At 43.6% G+C, this 19,966-nt stretch overlaps 2 protein-coding genes across 9 annotated transcripts in view; one reads left to right on the plus strand and one right to left on the minus strand.

The window, feature by feature from the left end:
- The window catches only part of atad2b (ATPase family AAA domain containing 2B), a 38,282-nt gene extending 23,192 nt beyond the window's left edge, over positions 1-15,090 (plus strand). For all 3 annotated transcript variants that reach the window (XM_052053192.1, XM_052053190.1, XM_052053191.1), the window contains exons 25-28: positions 3,677-4,291; positions 5,030-5,166; positions 11,323-11,451; positions 12,937-15,090. In XM_052053192.1, the coding sequence (XP_051909152.1) occupies positions 3,677-4,291; positions 5,030-5,166; positions 11,323-11,451; positions 12,937-12,978 (923 nt within the window). In that variant the 3' untranslated portion in view covers positions 12,979-15,090. The remainder of the gene's footprint in view (positions 1-3,676; positions 4,292-5,029; positions 5,167-11,322; positions 11,452-12,936) is intronic.
- A 1,365-nt stretch (positions 15,091-16,455) lies between these two features.
- The window catches only part of LOC127592440 (kelch-like protein 29), a 99,946-nt gene continuing 96,435 nt past the window's right edge, over positions 16,456-19,966 (minus strand). For all 6 annotated transcript variants that reach the window (XM_052053197.1, XM_052053193.1, XM_052053195.1 and 3 more), the window contains one exon: positions 16,456-17,261. In XM_052053197.1, the coding sequence (XP_051909157.1) occupies positions 17,078-17,261 (184 nt within the window). In that variant the 3' untranslated portion in view covers positions 16,456-17,077. The remainder of the gene's footprint in view (positions 17,262-19,966) is intronic.

The following is a 19,966-nucleotide window of genomic DNA, read 5'->3' on the forward strand; positions in this document are numbered from 1 at the left end:
CGTAGGCCGTTTTTTTTTCTTTTTTTTCATAAATTAGGTGGAGTTTGGTTTGGCGTTCTGCAGAGGTACCTAATAAGCATTTTCGTACTGTTGGGAATCTCAATTCAAATATGCACCGCAGCTTTATATGATAATTAAATTACACTACTCAAACCCCCCCAAAAACAGCCCCAAGCATTTGTTTTCCCTTGACCCCAAAATGCTACAGTATAATTTATTTCCCCGGCATGAATGCACGCCAGTGTTCGCCCCCGTGTCCTAAATGTGAATTCATGGAGAATTACAGAGTGGAGCCCTCTCGGGAACGAAGGGAAAATGTTTGATTGCCATGGAAACACGCGCTTGCGTTTAAAACCACCCTGTATGCTATGTAAACAAGAGGGCATCTGTTCAGGTTTGGAGGTGTGTCGGAGTGAATCGGGAATCATGTGAGCAGATTGGCTGATTTCCCAGGTTGTGCTGTTGCCGGCAGTTGTGCAGAATTTTTAAATTGTACCATGCTACCAATATGAGAGTTTTTCCTGGATCAACTTCAGGCAGAGGTAGTTTTGTGGTATTTCTAAAGCAACGGAACCAAGAAACTTAAGGTCATCGAAAAAATTTTGGACCGCCAGTGTCCTAAGTGTCAAGTGGAGAGTCTGTGGTCTCTTACCCGTTGAGAATTAGACATGATTTGTTGACCCACTCCTGTCAGTGGGCATTTATAGTAACCCTGTCGTCTCAAGTTTGAAGAGGTGTCATGTCGTATCAAAGTCGAAGTCTTGATCTCTACATAAAGCATGTTCGGAAGTGAAACGTGTTCAGCAATTCTACGTCTGTTGCCGATGTTCCCACCTTTTATGAAGTGCTGTTAAGTGTCTTCATTTCTGAGATTCTATGTCCTGGTTGCTAGTCAATGTCGGGGCACATTTGGACAAACATACCTGTAGGCAATTTAGTCTTGAAACAACCTGCTATGAAGCATGCTTGATTGTGGAAAAATGTTAGATTTCATTTTTGGACAATGGGAGAAGTTGATGGCTCAAAATAAAAAATTCCACCCCTTCAGGCAGTAATGTTTAATGCAACTTCTACTCGTGACGCTCTTGATTCCCTTCAGCCTCTGCATCATCAACGATGTTCCAAATCACTGAAGCAATCATTCGATGAAATAATTAAGTAAAGAAATAAGTCAGTCAGAGACAACCAATACATAATTGCACCCAAAGGCTTTTTTCCCCCAGAGCTGTGTTCATGTTGGCGGTACCGCAATGATTTATCGACTTAATAATTGCTGCGAATTGCACTTTGGATCCTGGTATGAAATTTCATATGCCCATGTTCAGTGTTCACTTTAACTGGTGCACACCAACGTAACATTTGGCACAACCCAGAAAATGTAACGATGGCTTTAATTACGACTACAAAAGAGCTTTGGAACGAAGACCAACTTCTCTGACTTTACCCTCCTCCTCTGTGCTTCGCTGTTCATGCTCTGACAATTTTCATGCATCATTTACAAGCTGCCTATGACGAGTCACTTGCTGCTACTCCGTCTCACCTTTTCCATCCCCTGGGTGCTTACTACACATCTTTGATGGTGATAGCTAAGACCTCGCAAGCCACCCTCCCGTGGGGGTAATCTTTCTCTTTGTGTAAATAAGACATCTGGGCTGCATGGAAGGGAAAATGCAGGTTCTGTTAACAGCAGCTAATTTAATTTCTGTGTATGTAAACTCCATCGGAGTTGGACCTGACCGAGGCCAAATGATAAATATGAAGAAAAAAACAACAAACCAATGCCATTTTCCATTTTGGATTTTTTGTAATCCAAACAAAAGCCGGGAATGCGCTGCACTGTTTAACAGGCTAATGCATCCCTTACCATTTAGTGCCCATCGAGAATCACAATGGGGAATGTATTATTAATTATACAAAGGATCTTTTGTCTGATTTATGCTGTTCCACTGGCCTTTGACAGATTTATAATGGCTTGGACTTGATAGAGTGAGTCCACTGCGGTCTATTTAGCATATCAGTGACGAAAAAAAGTAGTAATTGGTTTTAAGCCTGCCGGACGCCGCGAAGGGTCCGAAATCGGCTGAAATATTTGCCGACCTGGCATAAACCATACAACTCAAATAAATAACTCGTTTAGCTGAGCAGTCTTGGACAAAAAGTTTCAAGAAGCCTTGTCCGAAAACACTCAGTTTTCTTTTCGAAAATGGTTAATCAAGGGTAATGTTGGCCACTTCACGGGACATTCAAACACAAAATTATATAGTTGGCATGTTTTTGACCAATGTTATTCAGTACCAGTAACTTGCTTCATGCAATTTTGTTTTTCCTGAGATCCTTTCTCCACCAAACTCCAAAGGGTCGTTTCCAGTTAACCCTTTTATCTCCTGAGAATACAATCACATTCTCTCCTTGCCTTGGCCTGACCTGTTAATCAATGTGTTCAGTGAAGGCAGCCATCTTAACATTTTCCCTCAGAGCTGCCTTCACTCCTCCCCTTTATTTCTTATTTCCTTCTCAAACCTGAGAGCGCCGTCTTCTGCCCTCACCGATGTCCAGCGTGCCGACATGTAGCGCTCGTCCGCCTTCCCAACTTGCCGGTGTCTTGGCAGTTCCCGTAAAAATGCAATCAGTGTTTGTCAGTGTAGCATCCTCACGACGATGTATATGTAAATTCTGCCCTTTAGCTCCCAGTAATGAGAAAATGCACTTCCTTTGAAATTAACAATCTGATGTTCTTTGTTGATTTTAGTTGTTCAGATGGGTAAACACTGAAACTGATGGCCTTTTTCCTCCCATTGTGTTCGTGGTATCAAAGGTGCAGCAAGCTGTTGATCGATTCTATTGTCCGAGGTATTTATTTTCGCTTTTAGCATAATTTGTCAGACACGCTTTTGCTGCCTCTTATGTCTTGTTTTATTAGGATGCCATTTCGAATTTTGTCCGAATGGTGATGCAGTAAGAGTTCCAGCTAATTTACGTAATACTTCCCCCCCAGACGGGAGTTCCTCTGCATAGGCGAAAATGCAAAGTAAAATGTGTTAACAGCGCATACTGAACGTTTGGAAAAGTGCACAACTTGTTTGCGGCTGTGTATTTTTGTCCACAGCAGTCAGCACCTACACAGAATTGTACAGTAAATGAGACGTGTAATTTGGTGGCTTGGTCGAGTAAGTGTTGTCCCACAAGTAAAAATACAATCCATGCCTTTGCTGTTTTATGGCCCCTGGCGTTGGGGCAAACCCTTAGCTCCACCTTTGGCCGCTAAGATAACAACAGTGATACTTTGTGTTGGCCTCACAGTAGATCAACGGTATGAGTAGTGGACAGAGCAGAAAACAAGTTGATGTGAGGTAAGACAACAAAAAGGTCTTGCAAAGCAGGGATTGCCTACATTTTTCCACCGAGGGCCACATATAGAAAAGGGAAAAGAGGACACCACTACACTTTGTATTTAGGAAACATGCAGAAACCAGTCTAATGCACATGCAGGGCAACATACCGATAGTATGTTGGGATCCACAGAATTATTCTCCACCCTTGTGGTATTTAGATGATAACATGCTCAAGACATTCATATTAATGGAAACTTTTCTAATTTGACGAAAAACAAATTCCACGGCACATCTCCTTTAAGAGCATTTCTAATAGTTTTTTGTTTTTACTCATTTTGTCTCAGATCATATCAAGAGGAAGCTCCGCCGACGGCCATCTTGGGTGCGGGGCATCATCCGCAAGCATAAGCACCACAAGAAGGGTGCGGATGAACACAAAGTGGAGGAGCACACAGAGGCTGAAATGGAAGCGGCGGGGCCCAGCGACTCTTGCCTGACGTTGGACGAGGAGTCCTCATGCGACACCCCGGGACCCCGGACCAACGGCCACCTCCCTCATGCCTCCTCCATGGAGGAAGAGAGCTCCAACGAGCCCCCGGTTGGCTCCACCGAGGCCGGAAAGGAGTTGGAAGAACAAACTCTGCTGCATTGCCTTGGCAATGATTCCCATCCCCAAGCAGACGATCACAGCCAAACCGATGCAAAGCCTCCAATTGAAAAATCTGATTGTTCTGACGCTCAACATACGGAGTCTCTCCACATAGCACAAGTGAATGGGAACGAGTCGATGGATAGTCTGGATCAGTGCCTGGAGAAAAACAGCAAAGACGGTGCGGAAGGGACTCCTCAGAACACTGCGGCCGAAATAGCGTCGAAGGGGGAGCACAACAGCATTGACGAGGGGGAATCGAATCAGGAGCATTCTGGGAAAATTGTGGAGGAAGATCAGGACAAAGAAGGTACAAATTCAGATCGAGAACTCATCAAAAAACTCAGGCCACAATTCCTAACAACATGCATAGGAGGAGACACGTTGCCTCATTAAGGCTGGATTTACACTGCGTGCGATTCAAGTGATACAATTTTTTTTTTCCAGTCTCAAGTGGTGCAATTGGGATATACTTCCTCGTCAATAGAAAAAAAGGCATGGAATCAGATATCTTCAGATGGGAATCAGGCCTATTCCAATTAAGTTAAGAAGCCTAAAGCTGTCAGGCATCTGCCAATGCGAGTACAGCCAAAAGACACAGATTGGATAATTCACAATGCACTAATGGTGCATTTTTTCCCCCCACAGTCAAATTATCTATAAAGGTAACCTAAAATGACTTTGAAATGATATTTTGGTTTCATGAGTTCATCAATGCAATTATAATCATTGCTTTGTTGAGGGTTTGCCGTATAGGCATTAAATGGTGATTGTGCACTCGGATCTACAGTGCAAATCCAGCCTAAAACCATGCCAAAAGTCAAACAGGGTGTTTATGCCATCACACGGTGTTGGTGTTGGCCCCCTTTGAAGTCCACACATCCCTTGATCCAAAGCCTATTTGGGCTTATTTGAGAAGATGGTCCCTCTCGCTAAATAGTGGACCATCATTTGAAAGCTTCCTTTCAACTGCAGAGTTTTGATGTGGGTAGGTATGAATATTACCCGCTGTTGGTTCCCATCAAGAAAGCTTTGATGTCATTAACAGGGGACGTCAAGGCAAAGAAATGCACAAGGAGCCTGTCGGAGCAGCTGATAGCTTTGGCCGTGAGGACTGAGGATGAGGCCAAAGCGGCATCCCCGCCTCCGCCGCCCCCACTTGTGGTTGATCACAAGCAACTTTTGGTAATGTATTTATTTTTACAGCAGATTTGTATGGGAACGAAACCTACCGTTTGAATAAGGAATGGTCCACAAGCAGGCATACGCGTTTTAAATGACTTAACTGGAGGAGTAATTGCAGGTAAGAAAACAAACGGGCCTAAAACAGCGCTTGTCCTGTTGGCTTGCACATTTGACTCTTAATTGGACAACGAATTGGATTGGAACTATTTTTTTCTTAAAGCAGCTATGTTATTTATTTGAGGTTGCAATTAGTTGATTGAACAAGCTTGGGCATGTCTTCAAAGTCAACGTGATGTTGTTGTCTGACATGGTGCTGACAGTCGGACTCGGTCGTGCTTCATTTGAAGGTTACCTCATAAAAGTAGCTTGACCTTGGCCTTGTGCCCAGCACTCTTTATATTTATCATAGAAACACCTTCCCTGTCTGTTTGACAAAGCCTGCACTTAAAACTTTCTGAACTAAGACGTTCAGAAAGTTTTCAGACCCCTCCGTAGAATGGGATTTATATGAAATGCTATGGCGAAGACCCTTCAAGCAAGACTGCACCTCCAGTTCTGTCGACAGCCATAGGTCTGTTTTGAAGCTGATGTTGTCAGTTGTCCTTCTCAGATGAATAACTTTGTCAGGCTTATCCAAACTGTGCTCACCCTTTTTTTTTTTTTTAGTTTGTCAGTTTCTTTCGGGCTGCCAATTACGCCACAATGTCACTCTCAATCTACAGATGGATTTCCTGTGCAAGGAAACAAGGTCATGACTAAAACATGAGCCAGTGAACAGAACATGCGAATGAACCCCGGTGCTTGCTACTACTTTTGTCCCCCCAAGTGGACTGGAAATTGGTACCTTTTTGTCTCGGTGGTCTCCCTTGACGGCATGTCCCACCAGGAGTGCGGTGGGTGGCCATAGGGTGTAATTGGCGTCAAAGAAGTGCTCTTTTGACATGCACTCACTTTTCCACCCCTTCCGAAGTGACATAGAGCCATCAAGCCATTATCGAGTGGCTTTTTACCCGAGTCCCACACGGACGACGGTGTCAACACCATCACTCAAACTGATTGGCAGGCCTTTTAGTAGACTTGATCTATTGGACTCTGATGGGCCGCTGCGGTGAACAGCAACACGCGGCACTAATCTGCAGGCTTGTGGCTAAAGCGTGTCACAGGGCGGGGGTGGTTGGGTTATCTTAAAGAAACAGATCGTGAAAATAGGGAGACTGTGAATAATTGCTTTTTTATCCCCCAGCTTACGGAACAAATTGAATTTCCCGGGAATGAGCGCCGCTGTTTAAGCGGCACTATGCTCGCTGGTGTTTATTAGGACTTTTGGTGGATGTCAGCCTTCCCTTCGTTATATTCATTGATTGTAGGGTGCTCATTATTCCCTACTGTCAACATGATGGAAGAGGCTCCGAAACTCTTCTCTGTATTAAATACCATCAGGAGTTTGGTCACAGATTCTATGCCTGAAGTCCTTGAGGACATCAGTACCGTATTTTCACGACCATTCAGCGCACCGTATGGTTGGGCGCCGTCTCATTAATGGGTGCTATTTCTGTATTTTACACATAGACAAAACGCACTGGATTGTTGGGGCCGTTGTATAGTGGTAAAACATACAACAGCGTAAACATACGACATGCATGCGCGCACGCTAAAACCACGTTAGCTTGAAGCATACGGGAGCATGCCAAGAAATACAGATACAAGCTAAAAACACGTTTTTAAAAAGGCAACGGAAGCAAAACTGAGTTCGGTTGTATTTTATTTAGCCATCGTACAATGTACTCACGTTTTTCGATCAATAATCACCCAGAAATCCACCAAAGTCCTCATCCTCTGTATCAGAATTGAACAATTGTGCAAGTACCGGTAATCCATCAAAAACGCCGTGTTCCCTCTCGTTGTCAGAATCACTCTCATTGCCATGTGGCTCCACAGAAATGATGCCCGCTTTGCCAAAAACTCGAACAACAGTGCAAGCAGACGCGTTCGTCCAAGCAGCCACAATCCATTCGCAAATTGTGGCGTAACTCGCCCAGCGCTGCCTCTCACTCTTTGTAAAGTTGTGTTTGCCATCGACCATCCATTGTTCCCATGCCGTTCGCAACTTTACTTTGAACGTCCGGTTGATGCCGATGGTGGTTGGAGTTCTTTAGTCAAGCCTCCAGGAATAACGGCAAGCTCAGAGTTCATTTGCTTGACTTGGTTTTTCACCGCTGCTGTGAGATGGGTTGAGTATTGTGAAACTCGCCACCCCATGCTTTCCACTATTCACCTTCCCACAGTCGCCATCCCACTGAAGAAACTGGGGAATATCCGATCCAATTTGTGGCCGTGCCTTCTCACACCGAACATGATAGGAGAAAGCCAGCTTTTATGGGCAGTTGAATGGAGCTTGTATCTGGCTCTTCTGAGCCAAGCCATAAATGCAATTAGTGAAATGTTGCAAAGGTTAATCCGTGAGGGAGGAATAACTTGGAAACATTGAAATGCCAAGACAAAGTACAGCTTGTGCCTGGGATGTTATTTTTTTTGTACGTCAAGGTGTTTCATTTCCTTTGATGGGGTGCGGGGGGTATTTTCCGAGTGCCAGAAGTCCATGGGAATATTCGCAGATGGGAAAATTTGATGCAGGGAATTTCTGTATTGTTTTTTAACTTAAAGCTGCATTTTGACAATCTTGCACAATAACTTTTAAAGTGCGTCATTGTCTTTTGTTCCCTTACAACGAAGCGCCCATCATTCAGAGCTATCTGGGGATTTTTCCAGTGATTTGATCTTGGAAGCCATGCCAGCCTTGCTGCATATTTTAAGATGAGTTGACTACCCCAGCAGGGATCTCTCCCCACTAGTCCTCGCCGTAAGGGACGAGCGTCTCATTTTAATGTTCTGAGACGACGGCCATGATATGATTTGTCATGATTGTCCCTGACCCTTCCAACACCCATCCATATTGCATTACCTGTGTGAATGCCCCCATAAGCCGCCGTATTTGCCACCTGGACTGAATTTTTTTTTTTTAATCTGCGTTTTCGTCACGCAGCCCCATGTCCACCACCCCTTGGCCTTTGCATAAGCTGAGGCGAAAAGAAAATGATGTTCATTTATCATTTATTGTTTTCCACGAAAAGAATTTTGAATTGGCATCTCGAAGCAAGATAGCGACGCCTTAATAGTGTCCCTGCTGACAGTACAAGTGGATGTCTCCCCTCTCGCAATGATCTCCACCGCAGGCTTCAATTAGACCCGCACAATACAAGCCTTCTACCTTTTCAGGATTGTTAGCGTTTCACATACTTGCCGTAAGACTGTCTGCGCACATCTTTGTTCCAAAGCAGAGCTTTTTTCCCCTTTTTTTGGTGTTAAGAGTTGCAGGAGTCTGTATTTTTCCACAACATAGCTCGGCTTCCAACTTTAGAGGCTGTCCTGAATTGAAGCTTAGCCATGAATTACAACTGATTAAGTACTGGCCGTGTTTGTTGGATGACCTTGAAGAAATGAGAGCAATTCGATGCGAATGAGAACGTGAACGTAGTAGAAAGGAATTAGAATTAAAGACGACAAACGGAAAAGCCGACATCATAAATCACTCCAGATTACAAGGTGCACTGTCGATTTTTGAGAGATTTAAAGCACTTTTGTGTGTCCTATCATCCCAATTTTTTGAGACTGGACGATCTCAGAAGTGTTTGTTCCTTTGATGCGTATTCACAAACAAGGAAATCACAAAATACGTTCTGTAGGGGGGCTGTAGAATTTATTTTGTGATTTCCTTGCTTGATTTTCTGTTTTGATGCATTATTTTCAATTTTCGTAGTTTCGTTAAAGTAATCGTTAATTTACGTTTTTTGGAGGCGGTCATGAACGCCTTGAGTCGAACGGAAGGAGCGTAGCTTCATCTAGTGGATGCATTGTAGATTTGCGTTTTATAATGCAGTATGTCCAATAGCTGGAAAAAAAATGCCAAATAAGACATTCATTATTGGTGCGCCTCATAATCCAGTGCGCCTTTTAATGCGGAAAATACGGTATATTATACCCAAGACAATGGCAGGTAGCACAAGTTAAAAAAAAGACAGCGGCAAAAAAGGAGCTAGGCCTTAATGCTCACGGGTGAGGCTTCGAGGTTAAATGGCCCGTGTCCGCGGTGCTCCTTAGCGCACGGGATTACCACCCTTTTGTGTAGCACTGCGCTTACTCAATCACAGAGCGCGTTGTAAGACACTCGGCCACCATTTACCCCACGCCGCCACCGAGCTCCTGACCAAGCTGACAAAAAGCAGGGGAGCGCTGCAATCAAGACGATTCGCAGCCAGTGGGAGAGAAAGACATCGAAGGGGATGAATGGAGTGGAAACGAGGCAGGATGGGGCGGGGGGATCGGGCCATCAAATTCACGGCAAGACGAGCTTTGCCGGGGGAGGGTGGAGGGCTATAAAACATTGAAATGGGCAAAAGGTGAGAAGATTCTACATAAAACAGGAGAGGAGGTGCGCTGTAAAGTTGTAAAGTGCACCCGAAACACAAGAGAAAGGTGGCAAATGTGGATTTTTACACAGTCGCTCAACTGTCGAGATGGACTGTAACTACGCCAATTAAAGCTTTTATTCGGTTTCCTTTATTTATTTTTTTCCTGACGCCTCATGGTGTTCCATTTTGTTCTGGCTTCATGACATGGCGTGGCAAAGATCCAAAAAGCTCCCTTTTGGATGTTCGCGCATGCACACAGACACACACTCAGTATGAAAATAGGCTGATAAAATGTGCCAAGTGCGGCTCGGCGGCCTGCAGCTCTAATGATGACTATTATTTTTTTTGGGGGGGGGGCGGGTTATAGGAGTCCTCAGCGCTCGCTTTTTACTTAACAAGGGACTTGCACTTATTAGAGGCCAATGGGGAGTTTTTGTCACATTTTTAGCGAGGGGATTGTCTTATGCTGCCAGATTGTCTAATGGAAAGTGGCAATGCTGTCAACGTTATTGTGTGCTTAATCTGGTGTTTCACTGTAGAAGAACATCTAGTGGGAATAACTATGGGCTATTGGAATCGGTGTGCAAAGAAAAATACAAAATAACGCAGTTGTTGAAGGCTGCTCTTCCACTGTTGGGTTTGTGACGACAATGCACATAACAAAATTGGAAGGGAAGCTTTTATTTTGCCGCTGGTGGCTGGGTCACGCACGCTCCTCTCCCATTTGGCTGCACTGCGAACAAACGGTGAATACATGAAATACAGTCCTCAAGCCTTTATCCCGGTTCTGTGCAATACATTTTAATTTATGCGGCTTCTTTGGTGGTAGTTGAAAAGTGGTTTTGTTGTTTTGTTTTGTTTTTCTTTTTTTGAATAATCCTGCAAGCTAACTAGCCTACCATAAAGCGAAGAAAAGTAATGTGATTTTCGTGATGGTTGTTGTTGTTCGTTTCTGTGTGCCCTGCGATTGGCTGGCAACCGATTCAGGGTGTCCCCCGCCTACTGCCCGAAGACAGCTGGGATAGGCTCCAGCACCCCCGCGACCCTAGTGAGGATCAAGCGGCTCGGAAGATGAATGAATGAATGTTACTATTACCATTTCGAAACATTTTAGGAGGGGCCTTGGGGTTGATCTTTTCTTGACTGTATAATTGAGGAAACATACGGCACTGTTTTGTTTGCTCCTCCAGTCTTTCCCCCTTGATGTAATCAACGGCCATGGTAATCACACTGGTTTAAGTCTCTGCGTGTAATTAGATCCCATGCGTCGGCTGACTTCATCTTGACATGTCATTGTGTGCCTTTACCGCACGGTCACCGCCTTTCACCCGAAGTTTCACCACGTTCTCCTCCGTTGCCATTGATGGCAACTTTAATTAATGTGCCGTGTTCGACTCGAGTGGGCGCGTTGTGATGAGCTGTGCGTTTTGAACGCACACGTTGGCGCGCACACACCGGGGGTCAATTAAAAGGGCCTTTTGCTGTCCGCAATGTTTTAATTAAAGTCATTGTGAAATGCAAACTTGCTTATTATGATTAGCTTTAATTAACTGTCACTGGGATCCGCGTCTCTTCGGTGTGCCTCTGACCTCCAAGTGCTGTCACAACTGTTTTTTGGGGGGGCTGCTGCCGTTTTGGTGCACACGTATGTCCGTATATCATCAAAATATTTTCCATTTACCTGCAGGTGCTGCTCAACATGGCGGTGAGGAAGAGCGAGGGCTTCAGCGTAGAGCAAATTGAGAGACTCTACTCGGTGCTCAGCCAGTGCATCTTCACCCATCGCAGAGACTACGATAAGACGCAATTATTGGAGGTAACTAATAGTTGTCTTTGTCACAGGGGCCTGCTGCATCGCAGGACAGCTAACGCGCCGATGTGACCTTGTGAATCAGAAAAGAAACCAATGCAATAGATATATAACAAACAGTAATGCAGTAAACACAATACAACTGTTGAGAGCACCTCACAATCAAATCATATTTTACGATTACAAATCGTATTTTGGTAGCGTGCGCCAACTGCCACGCTTGCAGCTGATCACTCTCATTTGGCAACTTTGAGAAATCTTGCTGCCAGGCATCCACACAATAAAAGTAACCACAACAAAGAATGTTTAGAATGGGGGGTGGGGGGGGGGCTGTCGCGAAATGTGCCAAAAACGTGATCATATACTTGGTTCAAAAGGAATGTTTGTTTATCACGAGTTAGCCGTGGGCTGAGTTGGCAAGAGAGGAAGGACGTGAGGAACACGTGAACGATGCCGGTTGGTTCTTTCAAAATCTTCCCTCCATGCTCTGTTACATTTTGTTACCAGGGACATTTCATATACTATTTATGCAGATTTTCTTCCTTTTCCCTCCTCAGGGAAGCAACACTATTTACATAAAGCATTTCAAACTTTGCTTCCAAAAATTACATTTTTTTCCCTCTCTAATAACGCGAAACTCTTGAGTGATATGGCTATCAGGGACAGAGCACATCATGCGGTGTTGCTTGACGGCACTGTGCAGTCAAGATGGTTCTGTTCCAAATATGCCAAATGCATTAATTCAGTACAAAGTTACTTTTTCAATTGTGACTTTTAACAAACTCAATGGGGGCGGCCAGAAACAATAATTGACTGTGAAACTAGGACAGGAGAAGCGCATTACAGTATAGATTTAAATACGTGATTTGTTGCTTGCCGCCGGGTGTTAGTGAGAGAGTGCAATTTTTCAAGACCAATGGCGTAATTTTACGACAAAGTCTTATGTGGAAAAGGTCCTCAAGTGGTCATTTATCAAGAACAAAACCCATCGCGAAGAGCGCAAATCCATCGTGAGCCAGGTGGCTTTCTGAAATTTTAGGCTGGACACCGCAAATGTCAAAACGATAGCTTCCGACGCAGCTCCCTCTTTGTAGCCGGAACAAAAAACCCTCTCGAGAGAACGCCGGCACTCTCCGACGCACGATTGATCACCCGGCGAGCCCGTTTCCGCTCGCCGTCGCGCGTGGGGCTGCGGCTCGGCGCACTCTGCTCCACTGTAAATGGAGCGTGACGGCGAATTTGTTTCACGTGCGCGGCCGGCCGCGTCCTCGGCGGGGCTCGTCGTTCTCCGCCGCCAGCGCTGACCTTTCAGCAGATGGAGTGGACTGCACTCTTGCTTCTCGTTAAGAGCCAGAGGGAACTTCCGCCACCTGTGTCTGTACACAACACCACGCAAGCAGGTCCTCTGCTACAAATTGGCAGTTGCATGGCTGTAAGTCTACAATTGCATTTTATTTTGTGTGTGTGTGTGTGTGTGCGTGCTTGCTGCAGGAAATGGAAGACAGGATCCAGCATTTTGACACATTCCTGTAAGAAGCTGCGACAAAACCTCATCAGGTAGACCCTGAGCAAGCCTCCCTTGGGACCACAGAAGACACGAATTGAGAGTGAGGTCGAGAGACATTCAAATGGTGCTATCGTCTCAGGAACATTTACTTGGACACAACCAAACCCCCTCCCAGAGGTGTGTCTCACATGCACGCACACACACAAGCCAATGGTAATGAGCGGCAACCCCGGTGCTACTAGGGTGCTATTCTAACTGTCATCCATGCTGCTTATTATTGGCATTTGTTAACTCGGGACAGTGAGTCCAAGAAACCAACCCCTTTCACACGCACACACACACACACACACACACAGATCCTCACCAGCATAAACGCTTGAACACCACTCATAGAGTAGATGAGGACAGAGTAATATTCCCAATCAGTGAATTCTAGACCACTGAGCCAATCTCGCCCCGGAGCAGATCTTTTTTTTTTCCCCGCCCCCTAATGACTCATAGCGTACCACCCCCACCTATGAACCCCTGCCTCCTCATGGTTACTTTATGTATCCAAGCCCTCCTTACTCCGTGTCTCAAATCAGCATGTGCGGAAGGCTTTATAAATCTCAAATATAAAAAAAAGACACCTAACTTCTTTGGTTGCGCGTGATCTGCACAGGTTGCTTTTCCCACAGGACAGCGGATAAAGTTTTTGATGGGCGGTGTGTAAGTTTTAACGCAAACGACTTGAACCCCTCAATTCCGAGTCAAAAGCAATGAGAGCATGGCATAAGCAGCGTGAAGGGGTGTATGAATTTTACACATGGCATGCGGAGAGAGAGATTTGCGGATCAACCAGCTCATTCTGTATCAATACCTTTTCACACAGGATGAAGGAGCTGGTGACTCTTAATACCCAAAAGAAACACCTTGTAGATCTTAATTATTTAAAGCAGCAAATTCTTGGGATTGACTTCAACACTCCGTACCTTTCACATAGGACAAAACGGTAAGACGGACAGCCTCCGGACTTGTTAGCAACTGTCAAAAGTATTATCGGCCCCCCGTTAGCCGCCAAATGCAACCTGCCGAGCGTTAAGTCTATTCTTTGAATGCATGAATTGAGCGTTATTGGAGTTAGCACCGTCACTAAGGCAGAATTTTGTAATTCATTTCATCTGCTCTCAAAACCTCGCACTGCCCATCCAACCCGACGGTGGCCTGTTACACACGCGCACTCACAGACATGCACACACGAACGGGGCAAGGGTTGGACAAGACGGTGGACGAATTATGCAAAAAAAAAAGAAAAGGCTGCCGCAAGCTACCTCAGCGTAACTTATTGTCAACCGTTTACTCAGTACACACAAGCGGTATTTGTTTTGTTTTTATACTGTCGCACCATCACTCGCAACCGTTGTCAGCGTGAAACCCAGCCAGCTCCCAAAAACTTAGCCCGACGCCCACCTGGATGCCATTTTACAACGTCATTCAGACTTCTTTTCTTGTATTTGGGCAGATTTCATCTCATGTCTATTTATTGTAGATGACTTACACCTTTGGGGAAAAATAAGATCAAACCTGTAGCATTTTTCGGGCATTTGTGTGTTTGCGTACGAGGGGTTTTACATGTCTCTCAGGTTCAACACATGCCCTTTTTTCGGCTTTTTTTTTTTTGTGTGTGTATTTATTTCCTGGTGTTTTTTTTTGAGTTGTTGTATACTGGAAATCGCGCAAAAACAGGACCAGACGTGTTGCCAAAAGAAATAAAATGAGAGCCACATTTGGGAATTAAAGACAAAGGTTAGTTTAAATGTCATACATTGTGATACTGCTTTTTTCTTATCGTAGCCAATTTGGACTAACAACCAATTTTTGTCTGGTAGTTGAAATGACTTTCTAGTCCAGTACGCCGAGCGAGATAGAATGAGCTGCTTCCCCCCTTCTTCCTTCTGCCACATACCCTTGATATTTTTTTCTTGTGTGCGGAAAATCTTTCATGGCAATGTTTGGGTTCCTTTAAAGGGTTTTTGTTTTGATACAGGCAGCACGCTCTCATTACCTTTTTAGTGTAAGTTATGTTTGGAATGGAAACACTTACTGTATTTCTCAAATAAAACTGCTGTGATATACTTGAATAAAAAGGTGCAAAGCTGTGCATGTTGTTTTCTTTTCAAGTGGAAGGCGACAAAATATTTGTCAGTTCAAACCAGTAAATCTGCAGTCACACAGGACAGTGGAAAAAAAACTACTTTTGACATGCTACCCCTTTCTTAAAGAGACAAAAGTTGCCTGAATACTGCTGGGTTATTAATGTTTTTTTTTTTTTATATCCCAAAGAGTGAAGGCAGCACCGGGTGAGTCTAGGGACAATTTGTGACTGAATTGTGGGTGCTTGTGCTAACGTGTCTGTTTGCACTGATGTTCAAGTTCTTAAAAAGCCGGCACCATTTCTGAGGAGCTGCACAGGGTAGGAGAGAGGGAACCTAGCGTGTTTGATTGTTCACTTAAACCGGCTGTTAATTCTGGATGCAGAAGATGAGGACTTTCCCGGATTTGTGGATTAGGATTGATCCAAAAATGTGAGTATAATGTTGAATACTTCAATAATATAATAATAATAATAATAAAGGATATCTTAAGTACCACAGAACAGTTTTGCTACTTTTGCCTTTTAAAAACATATGCTAACGTGCACGCTAACATAGTGTTTAAACAAGAGTATGTTTTACCATGTTTGTGTCCAATAATCCAGTGCGTGTTATGTATGCGTTGAAATTCAGAAATGGCGCCCGTAAATGACACTGCGCCTCTTAATGCGGTGCACTGTAGTGACAATACCGACCATACGCCTTTCAAGTGCGAGGTGCCCAAACTTGTCCGAATTCCATGGTGGCATTTCTGCGCTTCAAAATTGACGTGACACTCTGAAGTTCACCCCAAATCTTTCTCTTCTCCTCAAAAGCTGTGCTGATCTCAAATCCAACATTACCCTCTGCTGCAGGCGTGTACAACCTTTTTTGACCGAAGATCTGCTTTTCGAGGCAACCGACCTTCCACGATCGACCGTTACCGTACGTGCTTGCACACACACACACACACGCCTCTGATAACTATTGTGAAAGAGGCAAGTGACTTCACCCAAAACAAAACACCCGAAGATCTTAAGATGAGACTTAACCAATTTTTCAATGGTAAAAAGTTCATCTGAAGTCTGCAAGCTGAGCCATAATTGGTCATTACCTGAGGACTTATGTCATTTTTATATGACAGCAAGTCACAAAATGTATTTTAAAGGTATTATTTGCAAAATAACTAAAGTATCCCTTAAGGTTCTCTAAAACGATAATTTAGCAGTCAAACATGGCAGAAAAAAACGAGACTGGTGACTAGCAATGCAAATCAGCCTTATTGAAACTCTGATTCTGTTTTGGTACCTTTCCAAATAAGGCAGTGAAAAAAGGGCTTTGTTAGGCAGTGTGAAAGGGGCTTAAAAAATATCAGAAAGACAAGACCAGCCATTCATATTTTGGGGGTATATGTATTATAAGTGTTAATTTCTGAATACTGATTTACAGACATATCACTGTTTTTTTAATTCATCCTAACATTTTGTTTATCCTTTAATTTCCTAAAAACAGTTATACACAATTGCCGTGTGGTTGTAAAATATACATATTTATCCTTGCTGGTATTTACAGAAGCTCGCATGTACTGAACAGGTGGCTTTAAAACAAGACCACATGTATAGAAAAACCAACAAGAAAAACGATATGACAAAAGCATGGGTGATTATTGTGCTTCTTTTCCTCAGTGGGTAGTTGGGAAGAAATATTCAGGATGACCATCACGTTAGTCCTCATGGTGCTGCTCTTTGGAAGTCCAGTGGCTCTCATCCTAAAGAGATCACGAGTGTAGAAAATAAATAAAAATGAGGGGACAAAACTTCAGAAGTTTACGAGAATTCCTGCACGTATTGATGGGAAGACCGACAACCTCATGGTTGAGCGGTTGCACATTAAGTACATTCTGCACAGGGAAGAAGTGGCCGGTTCCAAAGGATCCCATGCTGGGGTGAGCGGAGTTCCGGCTGGTGAGTATTTTTTGGCACTGCGTAAGTGGTGAAGTGGAGTCTGCCCGGCCTCATCCACTCTGAATATACTTCTTGATGACCACGCAGCCGTGTCTGAAGAGTGGGCAGGGTAGCGATTGCAGCAGCGTCCACATGTTGCCGCAGGGTTCGAACGTTTCCATGTTGCCCAGCGCCGGACCCTCACTGCTCACGATGCCACCTGTGGCATAGATCTTACCGTCCAGGATCACGGCGCTGAAGTGAAGAACACATGCATATGGTTGGTATTCGGGGTGGAAACGACAGCTTTTGAATTACTCAGCTACAAGGGAGGTGGGGGGGGGGGTGTTGATGATTTTTAGAATAATGATTGGTAGTATTAAAGTTAAGAGTTGGGATTGAGGTGATTGTTTCTGGAGGTCAAGACTCTTGAACGGTCAATCTGCCGTGCAAAGGGCGGCGGGTTGACTGTCAAGACACGTGAACAGTTGACCTTCAAGACAAAACCCCTGGTTTAAAAATGTTGTTTGTTTTCTGGCTAAAACATCTTACTAGATGTTTTTTACGGCTAAAAACGCCATGGTCGATTTTTGTGAGGCTAAAAACACCTGACTATATATGGTCAGTTTTTTCAGGTCTTTTTTTGGGGGGCTGAAAACGCATTACGATAACGGTAATTTTTTTTTAGCAGAAAAAACGACCATGTATAGTCAGGCGTTTTTAGACCCAAAAAAATGACCATGTAAAGTAAGGCGTTTTTAGCCCCAAAAAACGACCATGTATAGTAAGGCGTTTTCAGCGGGAAAAAACGGCAGAAAAAAAACAACCATGTAGTAAGGCGTTTTTAGCCCCCAAAAAATGACCATGTATAGTAAGGCGTTTTTAGTAGAAAAAAACGACCATGTAGTAAAGGGTTTTTAGCCTAAAAAAAACCAACTATGTATAGTAAGGCCTTTTGAGCCCAAAAAAACGACCATGTGTATATAGTAAGGCATTTTTAGCGAGAAAAAAAACGACCATGTACAGTAAGGCGTTTTTAGCCGAAAAAAACGATCATGTATAGTCAGGCGTTTTTAGCCGAAAAAAACGACCATGTAGTAAGGTGTTTTTAGCCGAAAAAAAACGACCAGGTTTAGTAAGGCGTTTTTAGCAAAAAAAAATGACCATGTATAGTAAGGCGTTTTTAGCCCCCCAAAAAAGACAGTATAGTAAGGCGTTTTTAGCCCCCCAAAAAACGACATAGTATAGTAAGGCGTTTTTAGCCGAAAAAAACTACCATGTATAGTCAGGCGTTTTTTAGCCCAAAAAAACTGACCATGTATAGTAAGGCGTTTTTAGTCGAAAAAACCGACCATGTATAGTCAGGCGTTTTTTAGCCCCAAAAAACTGACCATGTATAGTAAGGCGTTTTTAGCCGAAAAAAACGACCATGTATAGTCAGGCGTTTTTTAGCCCCAAAAAACTGACCATGTATAGTAAGGCGTTTTTAGCCCAAAAAAACTGACCATGAATAGTAAGGCGTTTTTAGCCGAAAAAAAACGACCATGTATAGTGAGGCGTTTTTAGCGCCCCCCCCCAAAAAACGACCATGTATAGTAAGGCTTTTTAGCCGAAAAAAATGACCATGTATAGTCGGGTTTTTTAGCCCAAAAAAAACGACCATGTTAAGGTGTTTTAGCCCAAAAAAACTACCGTTAAAAACGACCATGTTTAGTAAGGCGTTTTTATCCAAAAAAAACTGACCATGTATAGTAAGGCGTTTTTAGCCCAAAAAAACATGACCATGTATAGTCGGGCGTTTTTTAGCCCCAAAAAAACTGACCATATATAGTAAGGCGTTTTTAGCCGAAAAAAACGATTCATGTATAGTAAGGCGTTTTTAGCCCCCCCAAAAAACGACTATGTATACGAAGGATTTTTAGCCGAAAAAAAACAGCCATGTATAGTGAGGCGTTTTTAGCCCCCCCAAAAAACAACCATGTATAGTAAGGCGTTTTTAGCCGGAAAAAACGACCATGTATAGTAAGGCTTTTTATCCGAAAAAAATGACCATGTATAGTCAGGGGGTTTTTAGCCCAAAAAAAACGACCATGTTAAGGTGTGTTAGCCAAAAAAAACGACCATGTTTAGTAAGGCGTTTTTATCCCAAAAAAACTGACCATGTATAGTAAGGCGTTTTTAGCCCCCCAAAAAATGACCATGTATAGTAAGGCATTTTTTGCCCCCCCAAAAAACGACCATGTATACTAAGGATTTTTAGCCGAAAAAAACGACCATGTACAGTAAGGGGTTTTTAGCCCCCCCCCCCAAAAACAACCAAGGTGTTTTTAGCCGAAAAAAACGATCATGTATTGTAAGGCATTTTTAACCGAAAAAAACGACCATGTATAGTAAGGCGTTTTTAGCCGAAAAAAAACGACCGAAAAAAACGACCATGTATAGTCTGAAGTTTTTAGCACCCAAAAAATGTCTATGTACAGTAAGGCATTTTTAGCCGAAAAAAACGATCATGTATAGAAAGGCGTTTTAGCCCGAAAAAATGACCATGTATAGTAAGGCGTTTTTAGCCCCCCAAAAAACCGACCATGTATTCTAAGGATTTTTAGCGAAAAAAAAACGACCATGTCAGGGTTTACATGCTGGCGTTCAGTCCAGGCAACCCTGGTTTAAACCTCGCTTAGTTATGTGTGAAAATGCAACACTTTTTTTTCCCAGGAAACCCTCGATAGTGCATGTCAAATAGGGCTAAAGTGCAGGACAAGCCAAACTCACAGGTAGTGTAGAGGTATACACCCCGGTGTTTGCTCCAGGCAACCCTGGTTCAAGCCCTGCTCAGTTATGTGTGAAAATACAACACTTAGTTACTTTTCCCCTGTAAACCCTCAAAAGTGCATGTCAAATAGGCCTAAAGTGCATGACAAGTCAAACTCACAGGTAGTGTAGAGGTATACACCCCGGTG

This window comes from Hippocampus zosterae, chromosome 19 (genome assembly GCF_025434085.1).
Source record: "Hippocampus zosterae strain Florida chromosome 19, ASM2543408v3, whole genome shotgun sequence".
Lineage (NCBI taxonomy): Eukaryota > Metazoa > Chordata > Actinopteri > Syngnathiformes > Syngnathidae > Hippocampus > Hippocampus zosterae.